The sequence below is a fragment of the Podarcis raffonei genome, chromosome 2 (genome assembly GCF_027172205.1).
Source record: "Podarcis raffonei isolate rPodRaf1 chromosome 2, rPodRaf1.pri, whole genome shotgun sequence".
In the NCBI taxonomy this organism is placed as follows: Eukaryota; Metazoa; Chordata; class Lepidosauria; order Squamata; family Lacertidae; genus Podarcis; species Podarcis raffonei.
Window position 1 is genome coordinate 29,467,709 of NC_070603.1, and position 17,983 is coordinate 29,485,691.

General features: G+C 45.8%; 1 protein-coding gene across 2 annotated transcripts in view; it reads left to right on the plus strand.

The window, feature by feature from the left end:
* SLC38A10 (solute carrier family 38 member 10) overlaps positions 1-17,983 on the plus strand; it is an 84,652-nt gene that overhangs the window by 50,142 nt on the left and 16,527 nt on the right. For both annotated transcript variants that reach the window (XM_053375487.1, XM_053375486.1), the window contains exon 11: positions 8,345-8,501. In XM_053375487.1, coding sequence (XP_053231462.1) covers positions 8,345-8,501 — 157 coding nt within the window. The remainder of the gene's footprint in view (positions 1-8,344; positions 8,502-17,983) is intronic.

Below are 17,983 nucleotides of genomic sequence, written 5' to 3' on the forward strand. Positions count from 1 at the left end.
ATTACTTTGCTGGCATTACGGGAAGCTCAAGAAAAAGAGGCCATTTTTCTTCCCTTTTCCATTGAGGTCACTTCTGCTCATTGCCTACAGATGCCTTGTCATCTCCATTATATTTAACGGTCTTGTCACCTGCAAATCGGAAGGGGACTTTTAAAGACGTTAACCCTTTCAGAAAGCCTGTGCTTGGAATATGTCTTTTTTCCGTCTTCTTCTGGGAATTAATAAATCAGGCCTTTCCCCGAGGTGATGATGAGAAACATGAAGTTCTAGGGTAGCTTGGCAGGGCGGGGCCGGGGGTGTCACAACACCGGTCAACCTTTCCAGGTTAATCTATACGTAATGTGCAGAAGGCTTTGCTGAGGGCGACAAAGTCTCTGGCAGTAGGTTGGCCAAGCCGCTTGGCTGTCACAGAGAGTTGGGGCAGTCTGAGGGGCCTGAGCTGTTCAGATACTAAGAGCCTAGTTGCCATTGGCTGAACTGTTCCAGACTTACAGAGGGGGTATGACAGGCAAAAGGACCCCAAGGAAGGCAAGGAGGGGCAGAGTGAACAAGAGCCTGCCAAAGGAAATTAGGGAGTTGTTCAAAGAACGAATTGAAGGCCAGGAGATAGAGGATATGAGGAGCTGGAAACTGAGAATGGATGGTGGAAGGGAGAAGAGGGAAAACTGCATGAACTTGCAGAAGCACAGAAGGCAGAACTTTATATATTGGTTTGAAGTACCAGATTTGGCTGAAGCAGGGACGCAGGTGGCGCTGTGGTCTAAACCACCGAGCCTCTTGGGCTTGCCGATCGTAAAGTCGGCAGTTCGAATCCGTACAATGGGGCCTGCCAACCTAGCAGTTCAATAGCATACCAGTGCGAGTAGATAAATAGGTACCGCTGCGGTGGGAAAGTAAACGGCATTTCCATGCACTCTGGTACTTGTCACGGTGTCTCATGTGTCAGAAGCGGTTTATTTTTTTATTTTATATATATATAATTTTCATTAGTACCATATCCAAAATCACATTCACATTCAAATATACATTTCCACCATTAATATATTTATTTTAATTAAAGCATTCAACAACTTCCCTTCTTCCCCTTATCTGGTTCCTTTTATTTTCCCACCATACCTGCATATTCTTATTTATCCATTTAGATCAATTTCCAGAAGCGGTTTAGTCATGCTGGCCCCATGACACAGAAAAACTGTCTGTGGACAAATGCTGGCTCCCTCGGCCGTAAAGTGGAGATGAGCGCCACACCTCACTGTCAAATTCGACTGGACTTAACCGTCCGGGGGTCTTTTACCTTTACCTTGGCTGAAGCCCTCTTAGTCACGCTAAATGTTATGAGCTAGGCAGCTGACCAAGGCCAGGCAAACACTGGAGACATTACTTCTGAAGAAAAGATCCTGAAATGTGAATGATGGGATGCTTGAGTGAATGATGGGGTCGTTGAGTTTTCAGCTTTGAGTATGTTGGTAGGTGAAGCGAGGCTTTTGGGTGTGTTGGCTCTATACTTAATGAGATTGATACACCGGAGAAGCCAAATAAAGTTAATTTTCCACAAAGGACAGGACAGGCTTGCGGAGGAGAGAACAGCACGTGCAGCTGGAGCTCTGCTTTCTGTTTGGCTGCGGCTGTGCTCACGGCTGAAGAGAGAAGCTACTTTTTAAAGCGAATGGTGGCTTCTCTTATCAGCAGTGGGGGTTGCAGAAACCAAATCAAAAGCAGAGAAAATAAAGCTCCAGCTGCTCTCTCGCATGCACATAGCCCGTCTTTGGGTCTTAGCCAGCGGTGTTTGCACCCTGCTTCTATTTCTACTGCTTTGTACTTCTAAGTGGAGAACTCCACAAAAGAGAATAAGCTTCATTTGGCTTCTCAGGTGTTTTGATCTTTATCGATTAGGAAGAAGGCAGCACATCCAGCCTTGGAAACTCCAAATGCCTGACTTCAAGTCTGTGATATAACTGCAAGCTGTGGTTGAGCATCCTAACTCGGTCCTGTTTTCAGCATCTCACACACATGCACACTCCACCACCTCTGCCATGGGGAAGGACCATAGTGATGGTAGAGCTCCTTCTTGCATGTAGAAGGTCATCAGTCCAATCTCTGGTAGGTAAAGGACCCCTGACCATTAGGTCCAGTCGTGGCCGACTCTGGGGTTGCGGCGCTCATCTCGCTTTATTGGCCGAGGGAGCCGGCGTACAGCTTCCGGGTCATGTGGCCAGCATAACTAAGCCGCTTCTGGCGAACCAGAGCAGCGCACAGAAACGCCGTTTACCTTCCCACCGGAGCGGTAACTATTTATCTACTTGCACTTTGATGTGCTTTTAAACTGCTAGGTGGGCAGGAGCAGGGACCGAGCAACGGGAGCTCACACCGTTGCGGGGATTCGAACCGCCGACCTTCTGATCAGCAAGTCCTATGCTCTGTGGTTTAACCCACAGTGCCACCCGTGTCCCTCCAATCTCTGGTATCTCCAGCTAAAAGTATTGGGTAGATGGTGGTGGGAAGAACTGTTATAAGAAAGAAAGACCAGCAGCCACATTGAAGTAGAAACTGAAGTGCCTCTCCCTCAGGAGTTTGTCTCTCCTTTATTGAATGCCACCCCTCCTTCCTGTTCACACTTTAATCTCTGAAGAACCAATAGTGTGTCACACCAAAAGGACCTCTGGCTCGAGAGCTTGGAGAGTCCCTGCCAGTCCAAGCAGACAACACTGGGATTGAGGCACTGATGTTCTGACCCTGGTACAAAGAGGCTTCTGGTGTTGGGGAAACTTGTGCTCAATGATAGAGCACAAGCTTTGCATGGAAATTGTCCCAAGCTCAGTCCTTGACATCTCAGTTCAGGTTGGGAAAGGCTCGTTCCTGATTGAAAGCCTTGAAAGCTAAGCAGTCCTTGAGGACAATAAGGAACTAGATTGTGCCACTCGTCTTCCTTCTTATAATGCCCTACATTCTTCATTTATTTTTTTTACCTGGCATTGCTCAGGGATTCTAAGGCACCAAAGAACTCGGTGCAGTTTTGAAATCAATCAAAATGGCATCCAATTTGTATCTTAAACACAGATGAAAACTTACCCTTTTATCTCAGGAACCTTCATGCAAAATTTGTTTACAACATCTTAAGAGGTGTCCAAATGCACAGCAAACAAACAACTTCCCAAAATATATCGCAGATTCACTTTCTATTGTTCTTCTGCCATGCCTTTTCTCCAAGAAGCCTAGGGAATTGTGCACCTTTCCCCTGCCCTTAATCTTCACAACAACCCTGTGAGGTAGGTTAAGCTGGGAAAAGGGAGGTTTACTTTGATGGTCACAAGAAATGTCAATAGCTCTCTGCTCAAATATCAGCAGTTTGGGGATACTATAATACTGGTTTTAACAACTGATAGTTTTAAGGCAAGACAGATGTATTAGATGGGGGGGAAACTGAATTGCTTAATAGTCTGCTTTGTAAAAAGCAGAAAAAGTAAGACAGATTCAAACTCAGGTTTGAGGACCTGTATGCAGGCCTACCAGGGAATATTTTTTCAATCTTTCAGGATAAGTGGGTGCATGTCTCCCCTTCCTTCCCTGCCCTTTTTCCTTTGCCTGACTCATATCTATCATGAATTAAACTGTACTGGATGATTTTGGCTCTTTAAAGTGGGGCACTGTGTCCTATGGTAAAAGCTGGCCTCCTGCTCTTCCTATATTCCTGTTCTGATCAATAATGATGACGACGTTCTGCTTATTTAGTGAGGAAAAGGAGGGAAAGTGAATAGTCTGAAAGTGCATCATTCTCGAACGTGTTTTGTTGCTTTAGGAACCATTTGCAGAAATTCTGTGTTCTTTCTCTACGCCGTTCCTTTGCTGAGAGCTGACACAAACCCTGTTTTCACTCATGCTCCCAATGCAGAGGCCTCAGATCCCCTAGCTTTCAGGAAGTGGTCAAGGTCAGTGCTAAGGGCAGAACGTACAGAAATGTCCAGCCTGACAAGATGTTGGCTTTTCCTGCACACCTGTTCCATAAAGTCACACTCCTGTGGGAATGGTTGACCATTTTGCTGCCTTTTCCTTCATGACTCTGGCCAAGGATTTGGTCCCTTCACTGCCTCAAGTCTGTTAGGAAGGGTTATCAAGAGACCTTCCACTTTGGCTAACGTTTGGCTCTCTTGATCTCCCAAGTTTCATTCTCCAGAATGGCTGAATACCTGACCAAATTTTCAGTTCATCCATGTCTTTGTCCTTACTCTGTTCTCTTCCTCCACGGATGTCTTCTTCCATCAAAACCCTTCATCCCTCCGACCTGCTTGTCTGGGTCTCAGTGTTCCGTTTCTCAAGGGCAAGTCTTGCCAATCCCTGTATCAAAAGTGTCTTTCATTTTCTCCTTGAGCATGGACCACCTGTTCCCACAATTTTTTAAACATTTTTTGCAGAACTCTCCATTTGATGCCCTGCAAAAATCTCTTCCCTAATAAAATCTGTGAGAAACTGGTTGTTGAAGCTAATTCTGTGAAATGCCTATAACTGATTGCCATCTGGCCTTTTGCTGGCCCATCCTCTGTGAAGAATTTTGCCACTTCCCCCCTCCTCCTCCTCCTCTACCCTTTGCATGCTCTGCAACCTTCCCCATTTTTAATCCATTCTATCTGCTTGTTACATATATTCTTAATTCAAGATGGTGTTTTCCCCTAAATAAAAAGAGCACAGGAAACACTTGGCTGTGAATAGTGGACAGTGTAACATTAGACTGTACTGAGAAACCTTGGGCTGTAAAATGGAGAATATAAAAAAAATTGTGTATGTACTACACACGTACACACACTTTTCCTAGCATGCATTAGCTAGACTGGGGCTTCACAAAGGTTAAACAGAGTTGCTGTCGTAGTGCTAAAGCTGCAGACCAACTGGTGTTGAGTGTATAGCTCATCAACTGATTGGATGGTGAGTTCAGCCCTGCACAGTCAAAATCAAACAGGTAGATTTGCCTATTTGAAGATCTTGCTGCCTCTGAACGCAGAGTGTGGCTGGGGTTGTATGAGCATTCAGTCCTGCTCTGTGAATGAAAGTTTGACATCCTTGTTAGAAGAGTACAGTCTTCAGGGGCCACTGTTCCTGGTTAGTCAGAGGGCCGAACCACTTGAGAGAAACCTTTTTGGGTGTCTGCCTCCCAGTTGACAGTGGTGCGAGGGTCTCAATGGCTGCCCCTTCTCCACAGTGAGCTTTGGGGCCTTCTTACTAGCACCTTCTACAGGGAACATCTCTTTCATTTCAAAATACAGTCGTACCTCGGAAGTCGAACGGAATCCGATTGGAACGTTAGGAAACCAAAGTGCGGCTTCCAATTGGCTGCAGGAAGCTCCCGTCAGATGTTTGGCTTCCAAAAGAACATTCGGAAACTGGAACACTCACTTCCGGTTTTCGATCGTTCGGGAGGTGGAAGGTTCGACTCCCAAGGCTTTTGGGAGCCGAGGTACGACTGTATGAAAGAAGACTTGTCCAACTTGGAGGTATGCCGCTTGATCTGCTAGCCCTTTGAGGAGGGAGAGTGCATGACCTGAGGCTTCCTTATACCTTAACCAGCCCTTTTCTGCATCCCTGTTGACTTCTTTGCCACCTTCTGGCCAGTATTACTGGCGTGGTTTTTTGACAGTGCCTTCTTGGTTCTCCCAACACCTGTAATAGTGGCATCGTTGACATGCAGGCCAGGTTCCGTGTAAAGCCCTTGCAGTGACAATTACAGTGATTAACTAGGTAAAAATAATACATCAGAGTTTAATTAAATCTCCTTCACTGTCAGCCAACAATCCACCCGCTCGTCTCTCTCTCTCTGCCAGTACCCTTTTTCATTTGGAGTTTGGCAGCTCTGCTGCTCAAGCGAGGCAAACGCTCCTGATGCCCATATTGTTTATCCGTTATTATTGTGTATCTGCTCAGCTGATCACCCCTATCCAGTAGCCCATAAATTACTGAAACTTCAAGGGATAGCTTAAATCAAAGTGCAATATGTGTGGGTATATTCCAGTACAAGCAATGAAACTGCTGTAATGACCAGGAAAGTCTAGAATTCTGCTGCCTTAGGAGGCAAGACCCCTCTAATTTTGCAACTAAATCCCACAATCAGTCATGAAAATTAAAACGATATTGCGCGCATTTGCATAATCTACTCGCAAAAAATCTTAGGATAGAGATTAATTTAGTGGGGAAGAATACAGAATGGAAGGAACGTGGAACGGAGAAGTCCTTCTTCCGACAGTCGGGAAAGTACTGTATTTTTTGCTCTATAAGACTCACTTTTTCCCTCCTAAAAAGTAAGGGGAAATGTGTGTGCATCTTATGGAGCGAATGCAGGCTGCACAGCTATCCTAGAAGCCAGAACAGGAAGAGGGATCGCTGCTTTCGCTGCGCAGCAATCCCTCTTGCTGCTCTGGCTTCTGAGATTCAGAATATTTTTTTCTTGTTTTCATCCTCCAAAAACTAGGTGCGTCTTATGGTCTGGTGCATCTTATAGAGCGAAAAATATGGTATATCTTGGTTTGGTTTTAATCCTGAATCATCAGCTCATGTTGTTGCCTTGTTTTCAAGTCATCCCCTCCCAATGATGGCTGTACATCATTTTAAAGTGGAATAAGATTCCCGCCCCCCCCAAGGATGTTTTTGCATCTAATATCAGATTCTGTGCAAATTGGTTAGGTGCTCCAAGCACATTTTAGCTCTTCAGAGCACAGTTAAAGGGATCATGCATGTCTGTAGTCCTGTCCTTCCATCTTGTTCTTCTTTGCCTTGTTTAGCAATTGCTGTACACCCTTAGGCCTAGGACACCTGTGCAGGTTCTTCCTCTCTCCTCCCTCGCCTCCTGAATTTCAAATATCAAGTTTGATGTCCCCCCCCCCCAATTCGGTTGTGACAGGAATGTACAAGGTGCACAGAAAACTGCATTGTTCAGGGTGGAGACTTTGTAAGATGGGTGCGGGCTTATCATATGCAGGCAGGGCCCAAAGGAAGGGTGAGAAATCTGGTGCATTTCAGATGTTGTTGGACTCTCCCTTCCCCTCAGCCCCACCTAGCATGGCAAAGGTGGGGAGGATGAGAATTTGAATTGAACAACCTCTGGAGCACCACAGCTTCCCCACACCCACTGTGCTGAAGTCTCATAAAACATTTTTGTGGGTCTGTGCATGTTCATTTGCTGCACCTAAGGATATTTTCTCAGGTGAACAGGGCTGCCATACATCTGGAATGTCCTGGACATAGCTGGAAGTTCACGTTCTTAAAAAATAGCTAAAAACTTTATTTTTGGGGGTGATTATGCACACAAAAAACAAAACAACTTTTGGGTAAAAAAAAGGGGGGGAGAAAGAAAGAAAGAAAGAAAGAAAGAAAGAAAGAAAGAAAGAAAGAAAGAAAGACTTTGCCCCCAAAAGCTCAACCTTTGTGTCCGGATTTTCACTTTTTTGAAATATGGCAACCCTATCAGATGACAATCTCCAGGTTTATAGAAGCTTTATACCTGATCAAGTGATCCTTTATAAGGAATTTCCAACAGCCAAGTTTCTGTATTATTTCTTTATCTGAAGTGGCAAGAAACAAATCGCTGCAAAATATCAGTTGTACACTCCTCATCTGTAAAGTGGTAGTTGTGATTCTTATATCTGACACTGGTGATTAACAAGTTGGGGTGCAATCCAGGAATTAGGCATATGGAAATATTTGGAAATTTGTGTAGCTTAACAGCACTTACACGGAAGGACTTATGCATGCATAGTTTTCACTGGTAGATTGCACTGTTAGTGAGTTCACTGTAAAGTGCAGTTTTAATGAGACACAATCTATATTGTAGTGCTCCAAGGAAGTTTGTGGTAGTGGTGCTGCTGAAACCCCTGCTGTGGTTGGTTGAACTGCCGTGATGTCACAGAGAGCACTGCTGGGCAGAAAGACGATAGAAAGGGTCTCCATTGGCTGAGTCACTGAGAAGGAGGCAAAGACAGGCAGAAGGGATTAAAAGAAGCAGCAGAGGGGCTTAGGAAAGGAAAATGCAAGGGACCTGAGAAGGCAGCAGGACAAGGGAAGCTGGGAGAGAGATCTATGAAAGAAGTGTGGAAGAGGGAAAGGTTTTGAATAATATTACAAGAGAAGTTTGTGGCAGGGAGATGAGTGATAAGGAAAACCAGTGGAGTACAGAGGGGAGAGGTGCCTGTGATCAGGAGTTGCAAAGCTGAGAGATAGAGATGTTAGTTTTGAAATAACCAGCCTAATATTTGGCCCTGGGCTTCTAGTTTCTGTTAGATGTCTTTATTCCACCACCACCCTTCCTTGTACCCTGTCTTTCTTTGTACCTGCCATTAAAAGATCTGAAACATCTCTTGCACAGATCATACTGTGGATTGGCTTGGGAGTATTGGTCATTAGCACGTATACCACCTTATCAGCAACTGGAGACATCCCAGGAAAAATAGAAGCGGTGGAACCAGGCAAGCTCGCAGCAGAAATAAAGAAAGTGTCGGATCAGGACTCTGTGAAAATCTCAGGTACGTGCCTCTGTGTTTGGATGTGGTGTTGTCCCCTTATCTCAATGGTTTCCACTTGAGCAATAGAACTCCGCTGCCCCCTTCACACCCTCATCAAATCTGCTGCAGAGGGTTCAGCAGGGCTGCCATAGGTCTTGAATTTCCTGGACATATCCGGGATTCGTCTGCCAAAAAAAACGTCCAGACGCATGGCAATCCATATTGGAAGTGATTTTCCTAAAATAACTAAAAAAACTTTTGGGTGGGGTGGGGTGGGGTGGAGATTTTGCTAAAAATAAAATAAAATAAAGCTCAACACATTGCCGTATTTTCACCTTTTGAAATATGACAACCCTAGGGTTGGGAGAATCTCTAGCACCGATTTAGGGGGTGCGCCGGGGGGGAGAAGAGTGGGAGGACATTTACTGGCGGAAGAAGAGGCTTAGCCTTACGTTGCGTTCCACCCCCAGCTCCAAAAGAGCCGAACAAATGGATCCTTTTCAATACTCCTGTATCACCTCGTCTGCATCTCTGCAGGGTGGTTGTACCCTCTAGACAATTAAAAAATGGGTTTTCAAGAAAGGGTAAATGGTTGTCATCTCAGTTGTTTTCTTGGGATTGTGTGTGTGTGTGTGTGTGTGTGTGTGTGTGTGTTGAGAAGGCTTGTTAGCATAATATTGTCCTTTTTTGGGGGAGATCTGCAAAGTGGGGAGGCCACAGCTTACGGTGCCCCCTGGTGAATTAAGTTAAGAACTACACAAGCGCCCGTTATCAAAGACTCTCTGTGAAGCCTTGAGATAGCACTGTCCAGGCCACCTGTATGAAGGGCACTAGCAGCCAAAGCTGTGCCGTTTCAAGCCTCTCTACTGATGATGTATTTCCCAAGGTTTCAATAGTGGCCCATTCATCATGCTCAAAAGTTATGTAAATTTATGGGAGCCTCCTTTCTTTTTCCTTTCCTCGCCCCCCTCCTTTTTAAAAAAAAAAAAAGCAACGTGGCATGGATATAAATTTGGAGCTAGTTTTCGTCCTGACAAAGGCTGCGATTATGCTTCAGCTTTGTTTACTGGCTTGCATTATTTATTATTTGTTTACTAAGGTTGCTGATGGAATTATGGCTTGGCACAGCTGCAGTCCCACCTCACAAGGCCATCGCAAGCAGGTGTCTGCTGTCCCTCGACTGCCCCTTAACTCAAGCAAGCCGTGTGTTGTTCTCCTCCCATACACACCCCGGCACCCTCTTCACCTATTCTTCTTGAGTTGACTGGTTTTTGTTGTTTTGTTCCCAAGTGGCTTAAAAAATCATTGTGAAGACAAAGAATGGAGGCATTCAGAGGGAAGGCTTTATTCTGTTCCCTTTGAGGCCTTCGCTGTGTTCCTGGTGCAGCCTGGAACTTTTCTGATAGAGCCTTGGCGAAGAAGTTCTCTCCTGGGGTTCACCATCCCCAGCAGGTCTAGGCTTTTGTACATACCTTGCCTAGCTGCAAGGCAATACCCTTCCTTCCCCTTCCTATCGCACCCATACCATTTCGAAGAAGAGGGGGGTGACGCTGAATTCAATTACAGAATCTTGGGTAGTTTCAGAGCATCAGCGGCTCAAGAAGCTGCCCAAACTGCCTCTTTAAATGGCAGAAGATCTCTTGCCGCTCACATCTCTTTCTCTGTTAACCTCAGAGGTGTGCGAGAAACTGGAAGGTGATCCTTCTGCAGCTAATTGAATCTTGGACTCAGCCTGATACTTGCCACCTGCTCTGATTTTGCTAGGTGCTGGCTGATGTTAAAACATGGCAGTGTGTTGCACTTTCATCCCAAAGAGGGGTTTGTGTGTGTGTCCTGTGGGATTTTCTTTAAAGGCCTGAGAATTCCAGCTTTTTAATTTTAGGAACGGAAATTGCCAGCATTTGAAAAGCCAAAAGTTTGCTTGTTTGTTTTTAAACCCTCAGGTGCATTGTATTGCAATTCTTACTACAATGGTACCTCAGGTTAAGAACTTTGCTTCAGGATGAGAACGGAAATCGTACTCTTGCGGTGCGGCGGCAGAGGGAGGCCCCATTAGCTAAAGTGGTGCTTCAGGTTAAGAACAGTTTCAGGTTAAGAACGGACCTCCGGAACGAATTAAGTACTTAACCCGAGGTACCACTGTATTTCCTTCAAAAAAAAAAAAAGGTAAAGGGTTAAATAAAACACGTCATGCTGAAGGTGGCAAATTTAGGATAGGAATAGCCTATTATAGAGCATCGCTTGCTCACTAGCTGCAGCTCAATATCTTCCTGGCTAGTAAAACTCACACACAAATTGTTAATTGCAGGCCGCTGAAGTATACAAATTAGCTGTAGTCCTCCAGTTCATAGTATATTTATGATGTGGCCCTCAGGGCTGCAGAGTTGTCCATTCTTGGAATTAAGCAAGCTTGCAGCCTTGGAGGAAGATGAATCGCACCTTTCACTTTGGGGGTGCAGCTGTGTAACCCTCCCTTTGCCTCACCCCCATTCTAATACACATGTTAGCACTGGAATCTAGCTCGTCAGCTTTCCGTCCATTTGTTACCTACCAATGAGGGGTTTACACAGTCGACTGCCGGGACTGGTTTGAGGCCTCCATTTTCATCTGTGACACTGACAGATATGATCAAGCCACTCTCTCATGCCACTTACATTATGTGTGAATGTTGTTTGTGCCAACTGGAATGTGATAGAGAAATGTAAGCGAGCGCTTTAGCCACTGTAGGCGTTGCATTATTTTACTAATGTTCTACATTCATTCGTTCGTTCAGATGTAGAGTCCCATCCCCAAACCTCAGGGCAGGTAAGAGTTTGGGGGTGCAAGTGGGTAGGAGTGCAGAAATAAGATTATTGCATGAAATCCTGCCCCGCTTTGCCAAGTCTGCTGTGGGCCGGAGTTCCCAAGCTCACAGTGGGCTGTTGCCGAGAGTGTGTTTCTCCTTGCCCTTGCTGACTGAACCTGACACATAGATGGTATTATTAAAGGGCATCTTTAGTGGGCCTCAAAGATCATAAAGGAACTTGAGGGAGGGACTAGGGACAGGGGCTCAGTTGTTTAGTGTTTTGCCACTCACAACCAGCACTTCGAATTGTGCCCAGGAGAGAATAGGGAACCGGTTCCAATCACAGAGCATTGGTTTAACGTTCTCCTGGTGGCCCCAGCCAGCCAGCTCCATTCCTGCCGCAGTAAAAAGTTCTGGATTGTTGTCAAAGATGGCCACATGTTGTTGAGCTGTAGTTGGTTAGTCTAGTCTTGAGGCAACTGAGGAACGATAGCCACCTGGGGCACTCTGAGTGGAAGGCTCACAGTTTTCTCTCTCCAGTCAGAATGGGCGGGGATGTACCCTCGGCCACCCCAGAACAAGTCGGTTTAAGCCACATGTGTACAAAAGCTCCCTCAGCTACACACGAGAGGGAACAACGCAGAAAAATAGGCCCTGAGGGAAACCAAACAACAATGAACCCAACTCCCAAGGCATGCTGGGAGCGGCACCGTTCCACCAGAGTGGTGCTGCTTATTCATCGTGTTTCCGTTCCTCATGAGGTTGCCTTTCAAGCAGTTGCTCTCTGTTCCTCAGCCACCTTCCCTCGACCGCGGCTTATTCTGCTCCCCAGGCAGATGCATCCTGTCATTCAAAGCATGCATGGGGCTGCAGCGTTGCTCGGCTGTCCCCGGCGCACCCTCCTCCGGCCCACATCTGTTTCTTATTTCTTGCACGAGCCTCTCGCGGAAACACATGGCTTTTCTCGTCAGGCAGCATGCAGTTTGTTTTTAGCCTGTCCCTGACTTTGGGCCCCTCCTGTCTTCCCCCCCGCCCCAATTTAATTGATGGGTTGGTGTGTTTAAGCAATCCCTACAGCCACCCTGTGCCTTTTCTTACCCTGCCTTTGCCATGCGCCCCTTGCCTGTCAAGTGTGCGCCGGGAGGTGCAGTGTGGGGGTTTTTTCGTGTGTGTGTGTGTGTGTTATTGTTTTTTATTGCCGCCTTTGATGTTGCAGAGCCCAGAACTGTACAGACTTTCATTAAAACCCTGCCCCGTGGGCCTGGGGATTATGAATATTAGAACGCTGCCCTTTTATGTGAACACGTATTGACCAGCGAACTTCGAATAGTGTTTTCACTAACGACACCCAAGTGCCCATTACGCCCCCATCTGTATTGCTGGGGGTTTACTGTCAGACGCTCTTTGGGAAGGTATAAAACCCCTTTCAGAGAGGCTCTGCTATTACACACAGTGCATACGTACGTTAAAAGGTTGCTAAGCTGCCTTTGAAAGCACATGAAGGCAATTACCCACTTTTTTAAAAAAAAAGAAAAAGAAAAAATCTAATTAGGCAATTTCTTTCTGCTTTTGAAAGATACCTTCCCCTCCCCCAGAGGGTCTCCCTGGGCGGATTAAGATTTTGTAATATTTTTCAGCTCCTTACATGAACATCATTGCTTAGATTCCACCCCCCTCTCCCTCTTTCCTCATCTCTCTGTGATTTTCTATATCAAAGACTTGATTCACGTTCTTTCTGTGCTCTTTCCCTGACAGTTTCAGACAGTCATTTAAGCAGCCCAAATTGGCCGCAGTGTTTTGTTATATTTTATCTATCCACTCGGATTCCCCCCCCCCTTTTTTTTTGCATCTGATGAGACATGGCTCTAGCTCGGTGTCTTGTGTGCACTGCTGGTCTGTTTAATTTATGGTCATCATGTGCAGTTATCAGTGAGAGCCTGCAGTCCTGACATCTGCGTTGCATCCAGGCCAGAGGGGACATAGGGAAGGATGGGGGGGGGAGGGAATGCAACACGAGCTTCTAAACTTGCACCTGTGGCAGGCATTTTTGGATACACCTGCCTTGTCATCCCTGTCTTCCTCCCCACCGCCAGATTGCTTGTGGTTATTCTTCAGACGAGAATCCCGGGTTCTGTGCGAAACGTGGATTATGCACCGTTCCCCCCTCGGCTTCTAATAGCTGCTGGAACAGCTTGGCTCGCTGGAGCACTCCCTTGTGCTTTGGGAAGAGCAATCTTTTAATAGCTCCTGCGACACAGAAAAAGGAGCTATTGCCCTGCTGTCATTTTTTGTTCAGTTTTACAGTCTGTGTGTCAGGAGAAAACGGTGAACTAGTTTCCCCGATGCCATTCAGTAACCTTGCGAAAGCTAGCAGCTACGGTCTGTACTTCTTGGGGGAAGTCCCTCTCTTCGTTCTTGCCAGGCATGTGCTTGCAGAATTATCTGCAGCCCCCTTTTTGCCGGGGTGGGGTGGGGGCTCTGCAAAATGCAGTCCGATCTTGGAATGTCGCCTGTGCTAGAGACTCACACACGAGTCAGGATCTGGACTAACACTGCAGCATGATATGCTGAGCATGCTAGGAAGGACTTTGGAAAGACGTTTTGCTGGAGGTTCCCACCACACCACCCCCTGGTCCCTGTTTTAAAATGCATGGCGCATGACTGTCACCTTGCAGGCTAGGGATCAGAACTGGGCAACCCAAGCTGATCTTTTCACCATACCTGTTCCTCCTCCTTCGTATCCCAAGAAAGCCAGAGGTAGCCAGTGAAGTACTCTATAATGCACCTGAGTTATTCCCAGCTTGGAAAACTTCTCACTGGGGAAAAGACTTGTCCTGCTGGTTGATTAAAGTCCTGTTCTGTTCTTAAATACTGTGGGGTATATTTACGCCAAAGGCCTGATTTATCAAATGCAAGGAATTCCTCCCTACTTTCAGATGAATTAACTTTGGCAGGCAACTGAAGTTGTGCAATAAGCAAGCCATTCTCTTTTTTTTCTCCCTGCCTAAACAATTCCCACAATCCGCTGTCTTTACCTCTCTCTGTCTCAGAGGTATCTCGTGTGTTCAGCAACTTGTGCTGTCCGTACTCCATGTTGTGCCATTCAGAACTGTGCAGGTTACTGAACTTTAACTTTCGTAGTCACCCCCAGTCCCAAACTGTTGACAATTTCAGATTTGCACATGAGAAAAGGTGCTGCCAGTGGGCATTATACCTGCCCTGTATAAATAACATCTTAGTTCCAGATGATTTTTCTCCCCTTTCACAGTCCTTTGAACCACTGGCGAGAAACAAGGCGGTTTGGAGGAATAAGCACTGGGCAGAATTTGTATTGTTCTGTGTTTCCATTAATAGAAGCTTTCTCTTGTGAGCCTAGTCCAAGAGATCGGGAACTGCATTTCTTCTTCTGTTCTGTCCCCATCCCTTTCCCAAAATTGATGGGCGCCTTGGAACATCTGCAATATATGGTATGGTTTGCTTGCTTGAGTTGTTGTTTAGTCGTTCAGTCATGTCCGACTCTTCGTGACCCCATGGACCAGAGCACGCCAGGCACTTGCTTGAGTACTTCGTGTTTAGTTTCCTAAAGCTTCATTCTGCACATATCTGTGTTGTTATGGGACACTTTTTTTAGTTTCTTGTGCCCTCTGCCTGTAGCACATTTTAATTGTTTGCTTGTATTTCAGTTTAGCTGGACGCCAAGTGTTATATTTCTCTGTTCTGTGGGTTATTTTGTTAGGGACATATTGATTGCAGAGGATCTAACCTCATGTCCCTGAGGCTGGTCTGTCTTACCTTCATGGATCTTTAGAGCCAAAGAAGCATGTAAGTTGGTTAGCAACCTGTTTCTTTATCCAAAATCTGAATTGAGTCATGCATGCTTAGAATCTAGCAGCCAAATCTTGAAAAAAGAAACAACCTGAACATCAGTGATCCTAGAGAGGCGATGCTGTTAATATTTGGAGTAGATTTCTCTTTTATATACAACAAGGATTAAACTTCATTGATCTCCTCTTCAGAAACTTACTGAGTTTTGAACAGGCTGACCTATTCCTAGGAGAGAGATCAATGGAAGCAGACATTCAAAATGGAACCCTTTTGTAGCTGTCATCTCCTTATAATAGATAGAAAATGCCAACGTTTTCTGCCCAGTTGGTAGCCCCCATCCCACCCTCTGTCGCTCATTTTCTCCACTTTCCGTGACATGGGTAGCCCAACTTCTGCACGGAAGAAAAGTTGGGCTTCTTGACACATTCCTCTCCTTTCGCAGGAGCCCAGGGCCCAGTTAAAGGTCAGTGGGAGGAGAGGCCATGCCAGATGATACTGTAGGATGCTCACCTTAAACTGCAGTTTTGCTGCCTGTGAAATGAGTAGATATTTATGCAGTTTCCTTTGCATAATTTCCTCAGTCTTTTGTTGTCGTTTAGTCGCGTCCGACTCTTCGTGACCCCATGGACCAGAGCATGCCAGGCACTCCTGTCTTCCACTGCCTCCCGCAGTTTGGTCAAACTCATGCTGGTAGCTTCGAGAACACTGTCCAACCATCTCATCCTCTGTCGTCCCCTTCTCCTTGTGCCCTCCATCTTTCCCAACATCAGGGTCTTTTCCAGGGAGTCTTCTCTTCTCATGAGGTGGCCAAAGTATTGGAGCCTCAGCTTCAGGATCTGTCCTTCCAGTGAGCACTCAGTACTGATTTCCTTAAGAATGGAGAGGTTTGATCTTCCTGCAGTCCATGGGACTCTCAAGAGTCTCCTCCAGCACCATCATTCAAAAGCATCAATTCTTTGGTGATCAGCCTTCTTTCCTAGTCCCTAACATTTCTTCCACCACATATAGTACCGTATTTTTTGCTCTATAAGACTCACTTTTTCCCTCCTAAAAAGTAAGGGGAAATGTGTGTGCGTCTTATGGAGCAAATGCAGGCTGCGCAGCTATCCCAGAAGCCAGAACAGCAAGAGGGATTGTTGCTTTCACTGTGCAGTGATCCCTCTTGCTGTTCTGGCTTCTGAGATTCAGAATAGTTTTTTTCTTGTTTTCCTCCTCCAAAAACTAGGTGCGTCTTGTGGTCTGGTGTGTCTTATAGAGTGAAAAATACGGGTAAATTGTTTCTCAGACTGCCCAGCTAAACTGTTCCTTTTCTGTTTTATGAGGAAAGATAATTTCTGAGCAGCAAGGAGTTATTCTGGGTTTGTTTGTTTTTTAGAAAACATTGGTTGAAATGTTTTCCAGCTCTATGTCCTATTAATGCTCTCCCAAGTCGTCCAATAACACAAACCGGTTTGATCAGGTTACGCTATCTTAGATGCCTGAATCGGCTGTAATGCAGCAGGAGCTGCGGGCAGGAATCTGGCGCGAGCCACACCTTCCTGGGAACATTGCTGCTATCCTAGTCAGATTTCTTGGAGAGGGAAAAGGAAAAGCTTTTAGGGTTGCTCATGATGAGATTTTATTACGTCCCCGAGAGACCGCTTCGTGAACCATTAAAATAAATGGGGACACTTCGAAAGCCCGTGAGAAACGTCCCCTTCCTCACCCATGTTGCAATGCAGACAGAGTAGTATGATTTAGCTTGGGCTGGCTCTGTGAGCACCATCATTCAGTCTTCAGCACTTGGGCTTGCTCCCAACATTTGGGGTTTTTCCTTCCTCGCCCCCTCTACGCTTTGCCCGCCCAACTCTTTAGCCCTGAGATATATATATTCTGTTGTTTTTGTAAGCCAAGAAGCTTTTACAGCCTCTTCGCCTTTTCCTGTTAAGCCCAGCACCCCTCATAAAACATTAAGAGGCACAGCATTACTGTAACATTATCCAAAGGGACCACAAGGGCGACTCTACAGTTTCAGCGATTATTACACATCCTGGGCAAAATGGTTCTCTGCAAACCACATATAGCCCCTTATAGATTTCCAAGCAGCATGAGAGGCCATTAATTCACGCCCTGATGATGAACTTAATTTTGCTTCCTGCTGAGAAAATGACGGCTTAGAGGCAACTTTGTCTTATTACAGAGTGGAGAATTTTATCTCTCTCCTTTTGTTTTGCGCTGTGTGTGTGGAGAGAGAGAGAGAGAGAGAGAGAGAGAGAGAGAGAGAGAGAAAGTGTGTGTGTGTGTGTGTGTGTGTGTGTCTGTCTGTCTGTCTGTCTGTCTTCCTGTTAGATTTGTAACTCAGTGGCTATCCTTGGATCGGCCATTGCTACAAACTGCAGAAGCTTCTGCAAGGAATTTAATTTTATCACCGAGACCTTGGTCTTTTCACCTGCTCTGGAATGCTGGGCGGCCGCAAGCTTTATTTTGTACAGGTTGCCCGCCTAAACGGCTGTGAAATGCAGGAAATATAAAGAACATTCTCTGTTTCTTTTTAGTTTTCTCTTCCCCCTCTGATAAGGTGGGAGTCTCAGTGGCATTACTTTATTAATGCTTTGGGTGTGTTTACTGTTGCAGAATGTAACTAGCAAACTTCTGTCCAAACCTCTGGCCTTGCAGCTGCACAGCAAGGTTTCTCCAAAGTTATTCATAATCACAGTCGTCGTCCCCCCCTTTTAAGGGCTGGGGAGAAGAAGGTCCTTGCAGTCTGTGGGACTGCAGACAAGGCAGGGAGTTTGCTTAGCTTTATGTAAAATCAAATGCATTAATTTTTGTTTAAAGCAAATTCCACTATATGGCAAAAGAATGCCTTTTGGGCAGTGTGTCTCAATGACTTAGGGCTGTTCCAAGCACAGTA